Source organism: Pinus tabuliformis, chromosome X (assembly GCF_031772625.1).
Source record: "Pinus tabuliformis cultivar Carrire ecotype Pingquan chromosome X, CPIR1, whole genome shotgun sequence".
Taxonomy (NCBI): domain Eukaryota; kingdom Viridiplantae; phylum Streptophyta; class Pinopsida; order Pinales; family Pinaceae; genus Pinus; species Pinus tabuliformis.
The window spans coordinates 669,507,623-669,525,395 of NC_142308.1; the positions used below are offsets into that span (position 1 = coordinate 669,507,623).

At 39.1% G+C, this 17,773-nt stretch overlaps 3 protein-coding genes across 4 annotated transcripts; 1 reads left to right on the forward strand and 2 right to left on the reverse strand.

The window, feature by feature from the left end:
- Positions 1-611: 611 nt before the first annotated feature.
- On the reverse strand, positions 612-5,491 carry LOC149141739 (chaperone protein ClpB1-like). Of its 2 annotated transcripts, XR_016265065.1 has the most exons (4): positions 4,324-5,491; positions 3,558-3,954; positions 3,227-3,451; positions 2,349-2,462 (listed from the first exon to the last, which is right to left on the reverse strand). XR_016265065.1 is itself a non-coding variant. In XM_089450922.1 (3 exons), the coding sequence occupies exons 1-3, from the start codon at positions 2,652-2,654 to the stop codon at positions 1,234-1,236; spliced, it is 312 nt and encodes a 103-aa protein (XP_089307048.1). In that variant the 5' UTR covers positions 2,655-3,220; the 3' UTR covers positions 612-1,233. The 2 variants fall into 2 exon arrangements, 1 of the variants encoding a protein (XP_089307048.1); XM_089450922.1 differs by lacking the exons at positions 3,227-3,451; positions 3,558-3,954; positions 4,324-5,491 and adding exons at positions 612-1,257; positions 2,565-3,220 and having other exon boundaries at positions 2,265-2,462.
- Positions 5,492-5,806: 315 nt separating this feature from the next.
- LOC149141740 (CDT1-like protein a, chloroplastic) lies at positions 5,807-7,496 on the reverse strand. The gene is made up of 4 exons (XM_089450923.1): positions 6,795-7,496; positions 6,590-6,709; positions 6,124-6,361; positions 5,807-6,007 (listed from the first exon to the last, which is right to left on the reverse strand). The coding sequence occupies exons 1-4, from the start codon at positions 6,941-6,943 to the stop codon at positions 5,807-5,809; spliced, it is 708 nt and encodes a 235-aa protein (XP_089307049.1). The 5' UTR covers positions 6,944-7,496.
- Positions 7,497-7,842: 346 nt separating this feature from the next.
- On the forward strand, positions 7,843-11,677 carry LOC149141741 (heparanase-like protein 3). Its single transcript, XM_089450921.1, has 9 exons — positions 7,843-8,402; positions 8,546-8,582; positions 9,241-9,424; positions 9,529-9,677; positions 9,845-10,078; positions 10,165-10,354; positions 10,439-10,564; positions 10,742-10,841; positions 11,166-11,677. Exons 1-9 carry the CDS (start codon positions 7,995-7,997, stop codon positions 11,538-11,540), a joined length of 1,803 nt encoding a protein of 600 aa, XP_089307047.1. The 5' UTR covers positions 7,843-7,994; the 3' UTR covers positions 11,541-11,677.
- The last annotated feature ends 6,096 nt before the right edge of the window (positions 11,678-17,773 follow it).

Consider the following 17,773-nt stretch of genomic DNA (forward strand, 5'->3'; position numbering starts at 1 on the left):
TTCAACTATATGTGTTTTATGTTTTGCAGATAACATAAAGAACAAAACAGTAAATCTCATCCTCTCATCAATAATCACTATTAAGTTGTTTACATATTTTACTCTTCAGTGAGCCAATGAAGTGTAATTAAGATGGCCATCATTACAATGTCAGCCAATGGAGTGTTAACCATAAACTCATCCAATAGAGATCAACCACAAGAATAATGTCAAGCTGTATCATCCAGCAATAAGTTTTTCTTTTCAATTAACAAGCTACCAGTTCTTTCGCTGTCGCATAAAATATAAATTGAGGAGTTAAAAGACACTAGGGCCATTATAGCTAAATATGCATCAAGCTTTAGTGCTTCACCTGACCAGAATGCAAAAAGAAATGCTACAACGCAATAGCAATGGATTCATCAGTGAAAATTGGCCAGACTTTAATTAATTCACAAAAACGTTGAATGATATCAATTGTTCAAAATTTTTAAACAAGTAAAGAAACACAAGAGAAAAGACAAGAAATGCTCACCAAAAGACAAGAGATGTGCAAATGATTAAATTAGTTACTGAGGTGTGTTGAAATGCCTTAAAAAGTGCTTATAGACTTTAACTATATTTATTAAGGTCCCCAACTGGAATTTGCAGAGCAGAAGGTTTTGCCCCTAGGTTTGTTATTATCATGTTCTTGTTCTCTAAAAGTTTGCTCCAAGTAGATCAAGTGGGCAAGGGACTTTACATGGACTCCACTCAACTTCAGACACAGCTTCAGCCATTATGCAGAGTGATTGAAATTGAACACAACTAAGTAGTGACATTGGCTCACAGTAATACACCAAATATAAAATATTGAAGCTTTTACAGAAGCAAGCAGTAAGAAAAATTATGAAGCTCAGAGAAGTAGATTTAAAATCTGGACTGCTATTTGATACCAAATCATCATCAACTCCAAGCATTGCAAGTGATAGATGAGTTTGGATGTCACAACTCCCAGAGTTTGCTCCAGATACATCCTCAATCAATTCATGTAATTCCATGGACATTGTCAATTACCTCTTGGTCCAATAAGGTAGATCATCTCCTTCTCCTCGTAGTAATTTCAACAATTTTCCTTCAACCGATCATTTTGGGTGCCTGTTTGAGGGACTGGAGAATAGGCACTGCATCAATGTATACTTTATTGTTCTCATCAATCTCCCCATTGATGAGCATCCAAGATAGCAGAGTGAGAACTTTACTTTTCAACCATTGTCACAAGGGGCAAGCACCATAAACCTGCAAGTACCACGTTACCACGTTATCCATTTAGAGGTTTTAAATGAGAATCCCCAACTAGTCTTGCATTTTACTCACAAATTTTGACCTAAATTACCCGTAAACCACAAAGGCTAATAATGATCTTGCCTGCTTCACTAGTATTAACAAGTAAACAATGCATTAATTTATATTAATCAACAAACACACCAAAAACATCCCTTTACTATATACTTTGAACTAAGTTCGCCGAGTACGCAGAGACAGGCAGCACCCCATTTTTAAAGTTCAAGTGCCAGAGGAAAATGTTAAAATTTAAAGAACAGAACTGAAATTTATATCGATGGGATCCATACAGAAGGAAGAAGATCATGTGAAAATTAGAAAATCCGAAACTGAATGTGAAAATTGAGAAAATTGAAAATCTCAGAAAGCAACTCTGTAAACTGAAGAGTTCACATCTCTTAAAGATCAACCGTTGGCCACCACAACCAACTGCCAGCAAAAATATCAGACTAAAATTACTCCCTAGACAGGTTCATGCAAAATATATGATAGACCATTGAAAATCTGAGAAAATGAAATTGTAAACTGAAAAGTCCTGCGCTTTTAATATTCACTGTTGGCCACCACAACCAAAACTCTGCAAAACATCAAACTCCTAGAATAACTTTCCACACAGGTTTATATGACAGGGCATGGAAAATAGAAATAAGACCTTGAATAAAATCATTGTACATGAAGAACACCGAGCAAACATTATGAATGAAAAATACCAGGCATCAGAATAGAACATATAAATCGCAATTCTAGATTGTTTCAAAGGGAGGTAAGTCCAATTTAGTGAGGGAACCCTAACTCAACATCTCTTACGATGTGGAGACATGTGTCCAAGGAGTGGGTCATGTCCCCTGCAATAGGGAAAGGGAGGACTGGTGAAGGAGATGCAGTGTCAAGTTTATTAGGGTAGGGGGCACATCCCCTGGCAAGTTAGACTGAATAAAACAAGAAACAAAGTGATTACTTACAGGATCATAGGCTTCGTGAACAACAAGATCCAGAGCGGCATCTGTAAACCCTAAAGCAACACCTCTCTCTGCAAGACGAATTGCTACATCTTTCATCTGTAGTCTAGCAACTTTCTTGAGCTCATCATGAGAAAGAGGATCAAATACAACTATCTCATCAAGTCTATTCAATAACTCTGGCCTGAAATGTCTTCTAACCTGCAACAATATTCAAAGGCATGTCAAAGCACCGCAGCCAACTTCGTGATAAAATTATATGAAAAAGATGCATACACAGAGTCCAGGAATGCGTGTGCATACTTCTTGCATGACATTCTCTCTTGCGGTTTTTATTGTTGTGTGGCCAGACAATGCAGCAAGCAAGTGCTCTGCTCTAAGGTTGGATGTCATGATAATGACTCTGTTTGAGAAACTAACAGTGCGACCTTGGCAGAAAATATGTAAGGAAACAAAACAACGGAAGCAAGGAACACAACTGACTGGCAGTATTTACAGAATAGACTGTTTACATGACTAAAACTGGGAGGACTATAACACAAGGCAGAGTCTCCCTTGCTCTTTTCAACATTCCTATAGTCTTCTCACAACACTAAATTTTTAGAAACAGTGCAGTGCTTTCTTTCCCTTGCCACAATTCAATTTTGATGAAAAAAAAAACCATCTGCATGAAAAACTGCCTATTAAACAGTTACCCCTCCTTCCTTTTAGCTGCAATATGGGCAGATTCTCTCATGATTTTTTCGGTTACATGCTCAATAGAAATTTGGAAGCAAGTCATATGTTTCTTTTAACCAGTGTGGGTCGGCCACGTCCACTACAAGCCTAGATTTGCAATAATGACAACTTAAATATTTAACATAAGGATATCCTGATAATAATTTCCAACCACATGGCAAAGTGACAAAACATGTGTTTAACACAAGGCAATCCTTAGTCTCATGGAAAAGCATTGGAGAGGTTACCTCACTTTCTATCAAAAATAGATATAAATGACAGTACCAATCCACAGAAGTGATGTTTGAAAGCATTTCTTCAACGAGTACAGCTGCAGAGTCTGAAAGACTGGCCTGCGTAGTTTAGCACTCCCACACATATTCCATGTTCCCACCAGCTTTCATAGTGCATGTGTTTACAAGGCGCTCGCAATTCTTGCGTGGATCATTGACAGATCTATGTTACTTTTGACACTGAGCCCAAGTAAAAAATTTAAAATGAGTTATACATAACACAAGAATAATACCTTTCACATTTTAGTTGATTCCATTTATCTCAATCAACTCATGCATAGCATACCTGTATAGAAAGTCACCAGTGGAAGCTATCCTTCCAGAAATCCATTCAGGAGCTATTTGTCCAAGGAGGTGCAACTGCTCCTCAACTTCACTTGCGAGTACAAAATATTAAGCATGAGATCAGATCACATAGCATGGCATTGAAATTGTTTCCTGCAAGACAATAGAAGAGAGATGTTCAAAGAGAGTTATTTACTTCTATCAGTAACATCCGTGTGATTTGATATTATTTTGTGAACAAGCTCCTGTCTTGTAAGAACTGAGCGTTTGCTTAAACGAAATATATCACGTATCATATTGAAGAGTCTAGGCAAGCATCCAATCATCTGCTGACGCATATTAGCAGCAGATACACCCGACTTGCACTCCTCTATCGTCTTCAACTCTTTTTCATAGACCTACAAAGTTCCAAACAATCTTTAGTACTCAAAGGGGAAAATTTTACTCAGAAGCTCAAAAAAATTTACAATTTCAAAGTGACCTGCAGTATTATCTATGCTACAATATATTTTGACGTATAACATGCATTCAGTTTACAACACAGCATGCAACCAACCCAGAATCAGCCAGAGCAGATAAAGTATTAGCAACTACAAAGAACATCACAAAGAAAAGTCATTGCAATTTGACATGATATGCCAATGCAATTTCCAAGGCACTAACGAACATGGGGTAAAGCTTGGTCTGAAAAGAAATTTAATGTCATTGACTTGAATCAACTAATTATGAACAAAGTAAAACCACGAAAGATAATGACAAGAACTTACCTCTTGCAACACTGGCATTGGAATGGAGTCAATGATTTCCTGATCTGATTGAGACATTCCATCGATATGTATCTTGCAAGCCTCCTGAATATTGTTGTCTTTTCAGTTGGCTCTGAAACATTCGATTCTCTACCAATGTCCAGCTTGCAAGGTTCAACATTGCTTTTCTTAGGAGATCGTAAGCACAGTAGGCTTGTTTCAGAGCAATTCTTAGTTGTGTCAACTTGCAGTGTCTGGGATTCATCTACACCGAATCTGAATCGCTTTGAAGCATGCAAGGGTGGAGTATTAGGGAACCCTTTCACTGGAGTGTTCTCCAAGTTGATGTTTTTCTATCATGCTGAGGATATGTAGAGTTTTGCATCACCTTCTCATTCTTCTTCGATATGGCAAATGGATTTGCAGCCCTCCTCAAAGGTGATGACTTAAATGAATCCACAGAGTTACCCCATTCACCAGATTTGGCAGGTGTAGAGAGTACAAGGGACTGTGGAGATTGAAAACCTTGAGTGAGGTCATCATCCAAATTGGCTTCCTCTGCCTTCCTTTTCAGAGGTGTTGAACGGGTTCCAGGCTGCTCACAAGCAAGAGGAGCGAAGGAATCTTTTTCTGATCTGTTAAAAGCTATTGCTCTTTTGACATTGGTATTGTTAGATCTCTTCACAGTGGGCTGAGAAAGACGAGAGGCCTCTGGAGAAGCAAAGCCTGGCGTTCCGGAAACAGGAGGGGATGTAATGGGTGCAGCAGAAACTCCCGCAAATCGCAGAGATTTCTTACTGATAGGGCTCTTTATATTAGTTTTCAGTATGGATTTAACAATTGGTGTTTTGACAACAGAGGACACATCAGAAACTGTTTTCAAAGAAACAGAACGACGAGTAACCCTTGGTGTTACAGGGGAGAAATAACCCTTTGATATAGGCGTGTTTGGATTCTCGGACTCTGACGCTGTTTTGCAAGGTGTGCGGGACACATCAGAAGTTGTTTTCAAGGCAACAGAACGACGAGTAACCCTTGGTGTTACAGGGGAGAAATAACCCTTTGATATAGGTGAGTTTGGATTCTCGGACTCTGACGTTGTTTTGCAAGGTGTGCCTACATCAATGGTACCATCAGCGACAGGGTCTGGGTTAGGCACCTTGGAAGGGGTTTGTTGAAAATGACGCATTTCGGAAGAGCGGCAAGACTCTGAGATGGAGGATTCTAGATGGCTTTTATTGGAAGTAGACGATTTGGACTTTATTTCATTAGATTCCTTAATGTCTTGAGTATTTGCAGTGGGACATAAGTTGACGGCAAAATGGCTCTTAAACCCTGGAGAGAGATGAGAATGGAGAGATGATGGAAGAACCCCACCAAACCCATCTGGCTTCGCTGTTTCAGGGACCTCAGAAAGAGGCTTCAAATCTGGGACTTGCTCCGGCACAGGGAATGGTGGGTTCGCAGATGGTTCAGCTGTGAAGTTCCTCTGAGAAAACTGCCTCTAGAAATTTTTGGGTAAAAGTGAGGACATCATAGAGGGTTGAGGGTCTTCTTGATGAGGGGCAGGCGGATCAGAAGAAACACTTCTTGTTGGGGAAGGACTTTTACATATCACTGGAGGAAGTAGAGAGCAGCCTGGGGAGGTTAGCTGACATTTTCTATTGAAGAGCTCTGGCAGGATTGCCTCCGGAACATCATCTCCCTGAAATGCAATCGATGAAGCCCACCATGTACATACCCAGTTAAAACTCATAATATTGAAGGATTTTAAGGAATAATAATAATAATAATAATACAGGATAGCTGGAGCAGACTCACATTGGGATGAGCCTTGACGAATTCCATTAGACGGGTACGAAATGCTTTTCGCAAACCCAATGTATTGTTGGCTTTGGAGACCTTGCTCTTGCCACTTAGCACTGCATCATGCAAGACAATGATTTTCAATTCTGGTTTCATGCACAGCGTCTCCTCATCATGTGTCATGATCTTCTCCAGCAAAAGCCCTTCGGGCAAAATGTGCTTCATTTGTGCCACATGGCTATACATAAATCTCCTGCAACCAGAATTAGGGTTTACTATTAATTCCCAAACGGTGATGAAAATATCTTTTACTATGCCTGTGAAAATTTACCTTAAAAGTCTGAGCATTCATTCTATGACTACAATCGGCCAATCTTTAGATCCTGGACAGAGAAGAAGTTCTATGTCTACTAATGTTATCAAGCTCTATGCATTGTAGGTCTGAGAGGAGAACGGAAACCAGTCTCTGGTTTATACATACTTGTGGGTCATCGATTCAACTTGGGGGCAGATATTGCAGAAGCTACTGTTTCCCTTACGAAGCCGAAGCAATTTGATGGCAGACTCCATGGAATCGAAAAGCTTTGCCAACATTTCATATCTATAACACCCACACATAAATGCGTGAGTTTATCAAACACCCAGAAAATCAGATTGTAGAAATATAGTGACAGATATATGCTTACTTCTCTGGAAGACTGAAATCTGTAGTCTTCGGAGCTTTGGGCGGGGCAGAAATGGATTTTTGACGCAGATTTCTTTTGGGACGAGCTGTGGAATCGTTTGAGCTCTGTAATAGTTTTCTGGTTTGATTTGCGACCGCCTTGACAGACATAGCAACTCCCCTGTTTTTAACTCTTGAAGAAGAGTTTTCACTGCATTTTTTCTCGGGCGTGGGACCACCCAACAACAACGATGGAGTTCTGCCCGTGGCCTTCTCTGATCTTCCATCGCTTTGTTTTTTGAGAGATTTGCTGATACGGACCGGCTTCTTGCAAGGGAACCCTAAAACCGCTTGATCCTTTTTCTAGTTAAGAGATCTTTGGGAGGAAGAGGAAGATGTGGATCTGCCCCTGCCCGTGCCTGTGCATGTGCCTTTCCCTCTGCCTGTGCCTTCCCCTTGCTGTCTCCTGCCTCCTGTACCGTCCATCGTTATCGCTGTTTCTTTGTTTCGCCGAGAAATCCACAGCGTCCTCAGTTAGGGAATGCCATGGCCTAAACATCGCTTGGAAATCGAAACAGGAAACGGAAACCCGGAAGTTCTCGGCACTGAGAATAAACAGAAGCTCGCAGAATAAACAGAAGCCCGCAGAATATGGATGGCAGGTGTCAACCTGAAATCGAAAAGGACGACGAAAGTCTGTTTCAATTGGAAGGCCTATCGGCCTAACTATAAAAGCCTCTTACAATCTTATAAAAAATTGCAAAAACCTCTGCTAATTAAATTGCTGCCCTAAAACCTTAACTATAGGAATTAAATTGCTGCAATCAAACCTTAACCATAGGAATAAGCCATTGCTGGAAAAACCCAATAGAGCCCCCAACAATGGGACCACCATAACTGAACTTTGAAGTAATGAAATGGGTTCACGCAAATCCACCCCCAGGTTTTGGAACTACCCACCCAGGAGGGCTCCAAGCCTCCAACTCTGGCCTCATGATGACGACACACTTCCCCTGGCCTGTGACAGTTGGAATCAGTTCCACTCCCACTCCCACTCCCACTGACTCCTTCCAGACTTCACCCGACATACAGTAGAAGTCAGAGGGAGAAAAACACAGCCCAGCTAGTCCAGCCCATCGTGTTTAGAATATCATTATCGTGTTTAGAATATCATTATTACTATGATTAGACACTCTTATCCATCCACCCCACACCTGTTCCAATGCTCTCCTCCACAATTCCCCTTTATATTCTTCGCACACAATCTTCCTCAACAATTCCCCTTTATATTCTTCACACGCAACCTTCTGTATCGCAGTATCAGGACCCCTGCATTCAATCCCAAATAGTTGAGTCGATGGAAGATTTGGGGTATCCTGCCCGACTATGGATTTGGGCAGTGGCTTACATGGTGGTCATGTTGTGGAACCACCATAATGGCATAGGCGTAGCACTATGTGAAGTAAAGCGTGGTTTCAACAAGACTGTGATCGCCAAAGTTTGGGTGGACAGAGAGATTGGTATTGGAGAGACGGATGAGGACTTCATCTGTACAACTCTGGACTGGTGGCCACCCAACAAATGCGATTACGGGACATGCAGCTGGGGGAACGCCTCCTTACTCAACTTGGTAATTCTAATTGACTGCACCCCACTTGCCTTCCCCTTGATTTTGCAGTTTTTGTAGTCTTCAAAATTATAGGTCCTTGATACTTGATGTTAGTAATGTATATGATATGGAAGTTGTCTTAACTTCTGCTGATTCTTTGGCAGGATCTTGAAAACCCACTGCTGGCAAATGCTGTAAAAGGTATAAGTTATAACTTGTATACTGTAATTTGCTTTTTGTTTGTCCAATTAAGAATAGAATGTTGTCAGTCTTCACTTCTGAAGGAGTCAAATCTCTTACATTTTTTAGCATGGAACTTAGCAGTATAGTAGGTAATATATTCGCTGAGAAAATTAGGCCTTGTATGTCAATGGGGGCTTGGTAGAGCAGGGGTGTTGTTATTTTTCCCACCAAGATTCAAGTCGCCTTACCCTACTAGGCTATCTTGCTGTGTAAGAGGGCCATTTCATGCGGTTGCGATGAGGTGCAACTTCTGTATGCATTTGGCAGAGTAGATACCTGTATCTTAGCCCAAGGGTGAGTACTGAGGTGTATCTGTTTAGTTGCAATATTTCATGTTGGATAGCACCACCTGCATGGGTTGACTGGAAGGGCCTATCAAAAAAAAAAGCTTGTGCAATTTGTCGCGATGAAGTGTTAGTTGAGTGGAAAGATGGAGTTCCTTTGGGAATTTAGAATTGGCATGCATGAAGTCTAAGGACCTGGATCCGTGAATTGATAAAAAATTTGTTGATGGTTATTTTTGGCTGCTTGATAATTCCTGTGAATATAGTTAGGTCATCAATTATATCATGTTTTAACTTTTGGCTAATATTCAATTGAATTGCCTCCACTACAGCTTTCAATCCATTGAAGATAAGATTGGGTGGAACATTGCAAGATAAAGTCATATATGATGTTGGGCATTTGAAGCAACCTTGCCATCCTTTTGTTAAGAATGAATCACTGATGTTTGGATTCACAGATGGATGTCTTCCCATGTCTAGATGGGATGCCCTCAATCACTTTTTCAATAAAACAGGGTGAGTCTGACTTGATGTCCAAACCATCCTTTTTCTGAAAGAATGCTCTTTCTTGATTTTGCCAAAGTTGTCAGGCACTACTTGATATTACAGAGTGAATGCAGGGCTGTGGTGGCTTTTGGATTGAATGCACTGAAGGGAAGGAAAATGATGTCAAATAGAGTTATGGAAGGGCCTTGGGATTCAAGTAATGCTCGTGATTTTATTCAGTATACAGTTGATCATGGTTACAAGATAAATGCATGGGAGTTAGGTAAGCTATTATTCTCCACCAGTTTGATGTATATTCCTGTATTCAGAAACAGATTGATAAGCAGTTTTAGAGCGGCTAATGAACACATTATTTCCTTGTGACGGATCTACGAAGAATTTTCAGTCTTATATGGAAAGGATGATAAGAAGTAATTTTTTTTGAAACAGGAAATGAGTTGAGTGGAAGTGGTGTTGGAACAAGCATCAGTTGTAAGCAGTATGCAGCTGATGTAATTCAGCTTGATAAGATTCTGAAACAGATTTACAAGGATTTTCGAAATAAACCACTCCTTATAGCACCTGATGGATTTTTTGAAGCCGACTGGTTTAAGGAGATTATTCGGCAAACAGGACCAAACATTTTGGATGTTGTTACACATCATATCTACAATCTTGGGGCAGGTGCAGCCAATAAATTCTATAGTTTTCATTAAAATCTTTGATAGTATGATATTTTTATAGGACATTAACCTTTATCTCCTGATCAGGTGTGGATGAGCACCTTGTGGAAAAGATACTGGATCCATCTTATCTGAGTGGAGAAGCATCCACATTCAAGAGTCTGAAAGCCATTTTGCAGGAATATGGGCCTTGGTCAAGTGCATGGGTGGGTGAAGCTGGTGGAGCTTATAACAGTGGGCACCATCTCGTCACTAATGCTTTTATATTTAGTTTTTGGTAAGCTCAGTTTTCTTAACATGCAATGTTTATTATACTCTTTGGAATTGCAATATCAATAATTATTCATTGCATTGCGAGCAGGTATTTAGATCAGCTTGGCATGGCATCTACGTATAATACCAAGTCTTACTGCAGACAAAGCTTGATTGGTGGTAACTATGGCCTTTTAAACACTACGACTTATGTGCCAAATCCTGATTATTACAGGTACAGCTTTATGACCTAATATCTACTTCTCAAATTTGTTATATCAATGCCAATCTAATGGAGAAGTTTATAGCAGATTTTTATGCAGGATAAGGGTCATGGAGAGAACTAAAATTGTTCACCCATCTTTGGACATGGGCATAGTGCTAACATTTGTTAGGGTAAATTATGCTGCAGTGCACTTCTCTGGCATCGACTAATGGGAAAACGTGTTCTTTCAACAATTTCTAAAGGAACGGAATATTTGCATGCTTATGCACATTGTACTAAGAATGCGGTAAGTATGGAGAAACTATGAAGATTGTAGAAGAACTAGTATTTCTCTGGTAACAAAAGGTCCAATTAAGATTACTTCTGTAACTAAGCCTCTGTAATGCAAGATATATAAGGATAATCATAATTTGCATACTTATTCCTTTCTTGATCCTCATCCCTTCGGTATTCGATATTCTGTCCAGTCGTTTGCTCATTGAATGCATACTAAGCAGCAGTATGGATATGGTAAAACGAATTAGGGTATTCATATGAAACACTCTTTTCTTCTTTCCTTCTTTTATCGACTCCATCTAATCTTTCTGTGTGGTCGTTTTTTCACAACCAGAGAGGAATCACTATACTGTTGATCAACTTTAGTAGGGACACTCGTATCTCTGTGCAGCTCTCTACCATTTCAGGAATTTTCGCAGAAGAAATGGATACAGTCTTGAAGTTTTCAAATGCAAAGGAGCTGAAATCTTTGATTGCAAACAGAAGGAAGAAAAGATCGAGACTGGAGTATCATTTGACAGCTAAAGATGGTAATCTCCACAGCCAAACTATGCTTCTCAATGGCAAAGTTCTTGATGTGACTCCTGAGGGTGAGATACCTTCTTTAGAGCCGGTGACTGTTGATGCCGACAAACGTATTTCTATAGCACCTCTCTCTATTGCATTTGTGTCTCTTCCAGATGTTCAATTGCCAGCATGCAGCAGTTAGGGGTTGATTATCTGGAAAAACAAAATATCATTCTTTAAGTTGGTTTATGTAAAAAAGCTTTATCAACAGCCGAGTTGAATTACCTACTACGGCTGACACACAGTTTTAATAATCATTTTCAATGTTCAACGAGTAAATTTGTGCTACGGTGTTGAGATGATGGATTGTTTTATCTTCTTTTTCCTGACCTATGTTTTGGGAAATGCTCTGCAAGGAAAGGCTCTGAAATTAAGATGATCATTTCTTCAGTTAAAATATTATGTTTTTGAGGATAAAAGCCTGTTACTATACTCTGTTAGTAGAACTAATGCAAAGAGGATTGAGTTTCCATATAGTAAGCAAGTAATGCCGCAAGTTACCTTCTAAACTGAGTTGTCTATGTTGTTTCTCCATGCGCAAAAATTCATCTTCAATGCTTTGACATGATCTGTAGATAGAATGCTGACATAGGATGTGGATCAAAATATTTCAATTGAGAAAAAGATAAAAGTCCGCAATCAAAAGGAAAACAAACGTCAACAGCGGCTTGATGGGGTCGGTTAAAGCAGGGTGTTATGATTGCATCTAGCGAAGTTCAAGTCTTTCCAACAATTCTCTACCTTGTGCTCATGCTTGTGTGTGTATGTGCTTGTATAGTGGTTGGGTTCAGGTGCCATTGGTGACTATAGTGCATTAGATATCCCCACTCACACCATCTTAGTTGAAGGAAGGATTTTGATTGGAACATTGTAAATTGTCTATAGTACGTTAAACTCTCCTAGACTCTCATAGATTGTGGAAGGGAGAACATGCCACATCAGGATAATTCGAATCTAATAAAAAGATAAATCAAAACCATGTCGGTTGGCCTGCATGGGTGGCATTTCCACCTACTGTTTTAGGGTAAAGATTGGCCATGGGTGGCAAAGCTTCTCACAGTGGGGTGGGTGGTCCTTATAGAATAAAAAAAGGCAGTGGCCTAGGTTCCCTTTATTCAAGCAAAGAAGCAAGGGGAAGAAAGAGAAGATTTTTAGAGGAGTAAATGAGAAGAACCTGGAAAATGCTCCGAAGAGTCTTTGTCTTGAAATCTTGTGCTGGAGGAGAAGCTGCTTCAAGCTTTCTACTGATCCTCAATTTACCTGCAGACGTAGAACAATAAAATACCTTACTCTTTCTTTAGCAAAATCCTATATCTAACTATGAAAAAATTTCAATGCTTGTTTGAAAAAACCCTGAAAATAACAAAGATTTCAGTAGAGATGATTGAAGGTAGTTTACACGTAGCATTATTTAAAAACCAAATGAAAAAGGTTTTTTCAGGAGAAAAAGGAGTTTCTATTAAACTGAAAGAAAAGTACAAAGAAAATATCTTATACATGTGGAGAGGTGGCACTCTAACCTTCTTCGAAGGTTTCTCAGCTCAGGGCACTCCTTAATCCTTGCAATCCATGAATAACCGTGGCTTCTCTCAACAACAAATAATGAGAATGCAACCCTCCAAGATTCTTTAGCAAAATGGCAGCATATTAATACTAATCCAAAGGGGGCCCGAAAAATTAGTTTTGATTTTCTTTTAGAGATTTCATGGAGGCCTTTTGGGATAGGAAAGGTGTCAAAAGGAGCCTCAATGTACAAATTTCAGGAACCCATCTATGGAATTCAGTATAACATGTGCCAAATCAGCTGAGAATCGTGTCAAGCATCTTGAATTTGGTGGCTGTATGGGGTAGCTTCAATATCGGCGCTAACAACTATTTCCCTCGATATCAGCACTAGTAGCACCTATAACGTTGGGATATGAGCGCTGGCCTTGTAGATGGGACAAGAACTCAATTTTGTGCAAAATTTTCAAAGTCTAGCTGCTTGTTTGAGGTTCAGAGCTTTCAAGAGGAGTGATAAGGGCATGATGGTGCCCCAATTAAGATATATTTGGCCAAGGAAACAAAATGGTATATGGAGGATCAAATAATGTGCTGATGTGCGTGTGCACATACACATGGACATATATATTTTCCCACAAAGAAACAACATGGGTTCTCTATTATTTCTGAGGAGAGGTTGTTGTGATGAGTCAATGCTATGAGGAAAATTATTCAAGAATGTGGACAGAGATTGCAAACCAGAATATATTAAAAGAGAGAATGATGTCCTTGGTTTATCATTCAATATGGTGTGGACGTGAATACATATAGGGGAAATGGAGTCCCTGCACAAAAATCTTGTATAACTACTATATTAACTAATCATAACCTGACCTATAACTTTACATTAATTTCTACATGTAACTTTACTCACTTTATTACTAATGTAAAGTGCAATATTACTTTCTTATATGACCATTAAAATGTGATAAATCATAACTCTAACACCCTCCCTTAATGATCATATGGAGAACTAGTATTTGTCCCAGAATACTATCTACTATGGACCAAACGTGTCAAAGATGTCTACACTGCAACTCTTAAATGCAGTCCAAAAAGCAGTTTTTTAAGTTTGTCAGCAAAAGAGCAAAAATATCGCCGTGGCATAAAACACCTCATCAACCACCTGATCTGTCATTGCCTCTTCACCCAGATGAGAGTCAATATTGGCTGAAAATTTCAGCCTATATACCACAGATATAGATGTTGATTCCAACTTCAAGAAGCTATCCTCTTCCACACATAGGTACCAAAGTGTTACATAAATCACAAATTATGGTTTTTCATCCTACCATAATCTATAGAGAGTCTCATCTACATTTGCAAGCTCCACTTGTTGTGGTTCATCCACAACCACCCATGTCCCTTCTCCTCCATCACTGGATTGTAGGAGCTCTTCTCTTTCTCCATCTTCAAGCCTTCCCCTTTCTCCTACATCACTGGACTGTGTGAGCTCTTCTTTCATTACATGTTCAAGCCTTTCACTTCCATCAATGGATTGTGGGATCTCTTTCACCTCTTGTTGCTTGAACAACATTGCATCATGATGGCTTAATCTTTTACACTTAACTTCCTTGTAGGTCTGTTGATTTATTAGCCTCGGAACCAGTAATCATCAATAGAATTCAGATCTGATTTTTCATCAATTATTATATCCTCGTTCATGACGATCTTGTTTCTGAAAAGATCCACCAACCTATATGCTTTGTTTTCATCAACATACCCAACAAATAATATTTTTTAATGTGCAGTGACATCATAACCAATTGAACAATAGATTTTTAAATCGTTTATCTTTGTTTTCACACTGCTCCAAGCCTCCTCAATTAAGGCTTCGATCACAGCATTGCTGGGCCTACTGTTCAATAAATATATTGTTGTATTCATTGCTTTAACACAATATCCATCTGGCATTGACTTATCTTGCAACATCTTCTTCATCATGTTTGCAACCCTATTACATCTTCCTTTCGCCATTACTTCTCGGAGGTCATCTACCATCCCAAACCTACTTAGAAAGGCAAGATGTAGAAAACACAAATGGCCTTATTTTTTATGCCAAAGTATGTTGACATTGGTTTCTCTACTATCTAATAATCTTACACACACAAGTGTGGATAGGAATAGACATAGGAATGATAAAGAATGATTCTGTTCTTAATATGAGTGATTCATACACTAATGACTCAGAGGTTTGATTTTTACCATGATAGCATGAGGGTTCACAACATCATTCTCCGTGTCAAAAATCACTTCATGTCAGTGCCTCTCTACATCAAAGGATAGCTCAATTCCTTTGACCCCCTCGATGATGACTCTCTTACTTCTTCACAGATTAATCTCATTGGCATTGTCTTCCCATGTGGTTGGCTCTTTATCCCTAGTGGCGAGGTGTGGATAAAGCCTTAATCTTGATTCCCTCATGGCAGCTTTGTCAGAATTGTCGTCGATGGCTCTTCAATCTCGATGGTGACTTGAGGCACTTTTCCTTTCGTTTAATTTTTAATTGACATAGGTGGAAATTCCCCCAACATTTTTCAAATCACACACCCCTCATGGATGTCCATATAGGCTTTCCATGGATTGAGTTATTTGCTATACACAAGAATAAAAATACTTATCTTTGTGCTCGAATTTATTTGAATTTCCTCACCTTTGACAGACTATGTTTGATTGCAGACCCTTGATGCCTTTTCTTAATATAGTGGCCCTTGATTCCTTCACCTACTTCCTCAGCGTCTCCGTGGCTTTGATACTATGTGAGGAAAATCACGAAAAATGTGGATAGAGAATGCAAAGCAGAGTAGATTAAAGAGAGTGTGATATACTTGATTTATCATTCAATATGGTGTGCGTGTTAATACATATAAGGGAAATGGAGTCCCATATGAAATCCCATACAACCACTTTATTAACTAATATAATCTAACCCATAACTTAACATTTATTTCTATAGGTGACTTAAAAGCACTTTATTAGTAATGAACCTAAAGTAGAATTTTTTTTTTATATGTCTTTATGATATGATAACTCTAACAAGTGCATTATCCACCAATGATGACAAGGGCGCCGAATCAAAATGCCATTTATTTCTGTAGGTGACTTAAAAGCACTTTATTAGTAATGAACTTAAAGTAGAACTTTTTTTATATGACCTTTATGATATGATAACTTTAACAAGTGCATTATTCACCAATGATGACAAGGCCGCCGAATCAAAATGCGGCTACGTGGTTACAAGATGAGCCAACAATAATAACACATGAGTTGAGTGAGCTTATTCATAATTGAACTTGGGTCATATTTAAGGAAAACAATCCAATTTGTCGCTATACCACAACCCAATAGAGGCAAAGTGGTTGGCCTCAAGGAGAGCATGGGGAAGTTTTTTGATCCATGTATGTGTAGGGGTGTAGTGCAATGCTAACATCATATCTTTGATCATTATCTCTAGCTGCCCCATGGTTATTTTAAGAAGTTAGGAAGTCTATCACATGAATTGAACCTTGTCAATAGTGAAAAACTCCTCATTTCTCACCATTGGATCCAATACCTTGGGCATGCACATGCACGCACAAACGCACATATACACACACACTTTAATGGAAGCTTATTGAGAAAACCTAGGGGATGCTTCTCCACATTCATGGATTGCATCCGTAGTAAACTCGTCAATGTAGATTAGTAAAACTATCCTAGGGAGTTTGAATTGGGCATTTGTTGACATGGAACTGGCCATGTGTACAACACCATTTGCAACCATCAATTGAGCTAACCCCTTGGGTCATGCACACACGTACGTGCACACACAACCATCAATTGAGCTAACCCCTTGGGTCATGCACACACGTGCGTGCACACACACAAGACACAAGAGAACCATTGGGCTTAACACCCATGAAAAGAGTTGCTTTTCTTAATTGTTTTTTTTGCATCTATAAGTAATCAAGGTCATTGTGAATTTTACTTTAAGTAATCAAGGTCATTGTGAATTTTACTTGGTCATGATTGGGGTTTTTGATTGGCGCATGCTTGTCAGGATTGAACACTTGGGTGTTTTCACAACGAGTGTTCTGACTTGCTATTAGACTATAACTCGACAAACTAGTCAAATATATATTTCAAAATCATATTCAACAACGTTATTGTCTTTCCCTTTGATATGTTTAATTTCAAAATCGTATTCACAAAGAGATTCTAACCATCTTCTTTGCCTAGAATCAACACATAGGTGAAGAGATACTTCAAGGTATAATGATCTCATCATAACACAAAGTTTATGCCAATAAGGCGGGGTTGTCGACATTTTAAAATCATGCACTACCAAAGCAAGCTCTAAGTCGTGTGGGATAATTAAACTCATAGTCTTTTACTTTATAGACTCGTAACGTACCACATGACCAATGTGTATAACAATTCCTTCAATTCCTTCAATGCATGCATTGTGCAAACAATATCTCATTAGGATATGCTATCTTTGAGTTAGTGAGAAGTTTCTTGAATTACTGGAAACATTTTTGAATTTTCACATGGTAGTACAGTACACCATCATACCCATTCAAGCTTCTCAAACTTCTTCCTTTTCCTCTAAAGGGATGTGATAAGGTAAGTGATTACATAGGTTCCTTCTATGAATCTTCTATTATATCCGATGAGACTCACAATTCTCCAGATTGCATTTTTAATTCTAGCAACTTTGGAGTACTCATTATGTATGGAGTGTTTGTACTAATGTAGCTTGAGGGACAACATCTATTGAGAATTCTGTGCCCCTCATAGGAGTTTAGGTAGTCCATCCACAAATACATCACTGAACTCTTGTCAGACCGAATA

Bases quoted from the DNA above. Each gene is read 5' to 3' on its own strand.
- LOC149141739 (XM_089450922.1), bottom strand. From the start codon at position 2,654: ATGACATCCAACCTTAGAGCAGAGCACTTGCTTGCTGCATTGTCTGGC. The intron at 2,463-2,564 runs GTATGCACACGC...ATATTGTTGCAG, and splicing joins GAGAGAATGTCATGCAAGAA to GTTAGAAGACATTTCAGGCC. The intron at 1,258-2,264 runs GTAAGTAATCAC...TGGTACTTGCAG, and splicing joins TTCACGAAGCCTATGATCCT to GTTTATGGTGCTTGCCCCTT.
- LOC149141740 (XM_089450923.1), bottom strand. From the start codon at position 6,943: ATGTCTGTCAAGGCGGTCGCAAATCAAACCAGAAAACTATTACAGAGC. The intron at 6,362-6,589 runs GTATGTATAAAC...TTCTGGTTGCAG, and splicing joins GTTGAATCGATGACCCACAA to GAGATTTATGTATAGCCATG. The intron at 6,008-6,123 runs GTGAGTCTGCTC...ATTGCATTTCAG, and splicing joins TCGTCAAGGCTCATCCCAAT to GGAGATGATGTTCCGGAGGC.
- LOC149141741 (XM_089450921.1), top strand. From the start codon at position 7,995: ATGCTCTCCTCCACAATTCCCCTTTATATTCTTCGCACACAATCTTCC. The intron at 9,425-9,528 runs GTGAGTCTGACT...GAGTGAATGCAG, and splicing joins CACTTTTTCAATAAAACAGG to GGCTGTGGTGGCTTTTGGAT. The intron at 9,678-9,844 runs GTAAGCTATTAT...TTTTTGAAACAG, and splicing joins GATAAATGCATGGGAGTTAG to GAAATGAGTTGAGTGGAAGT.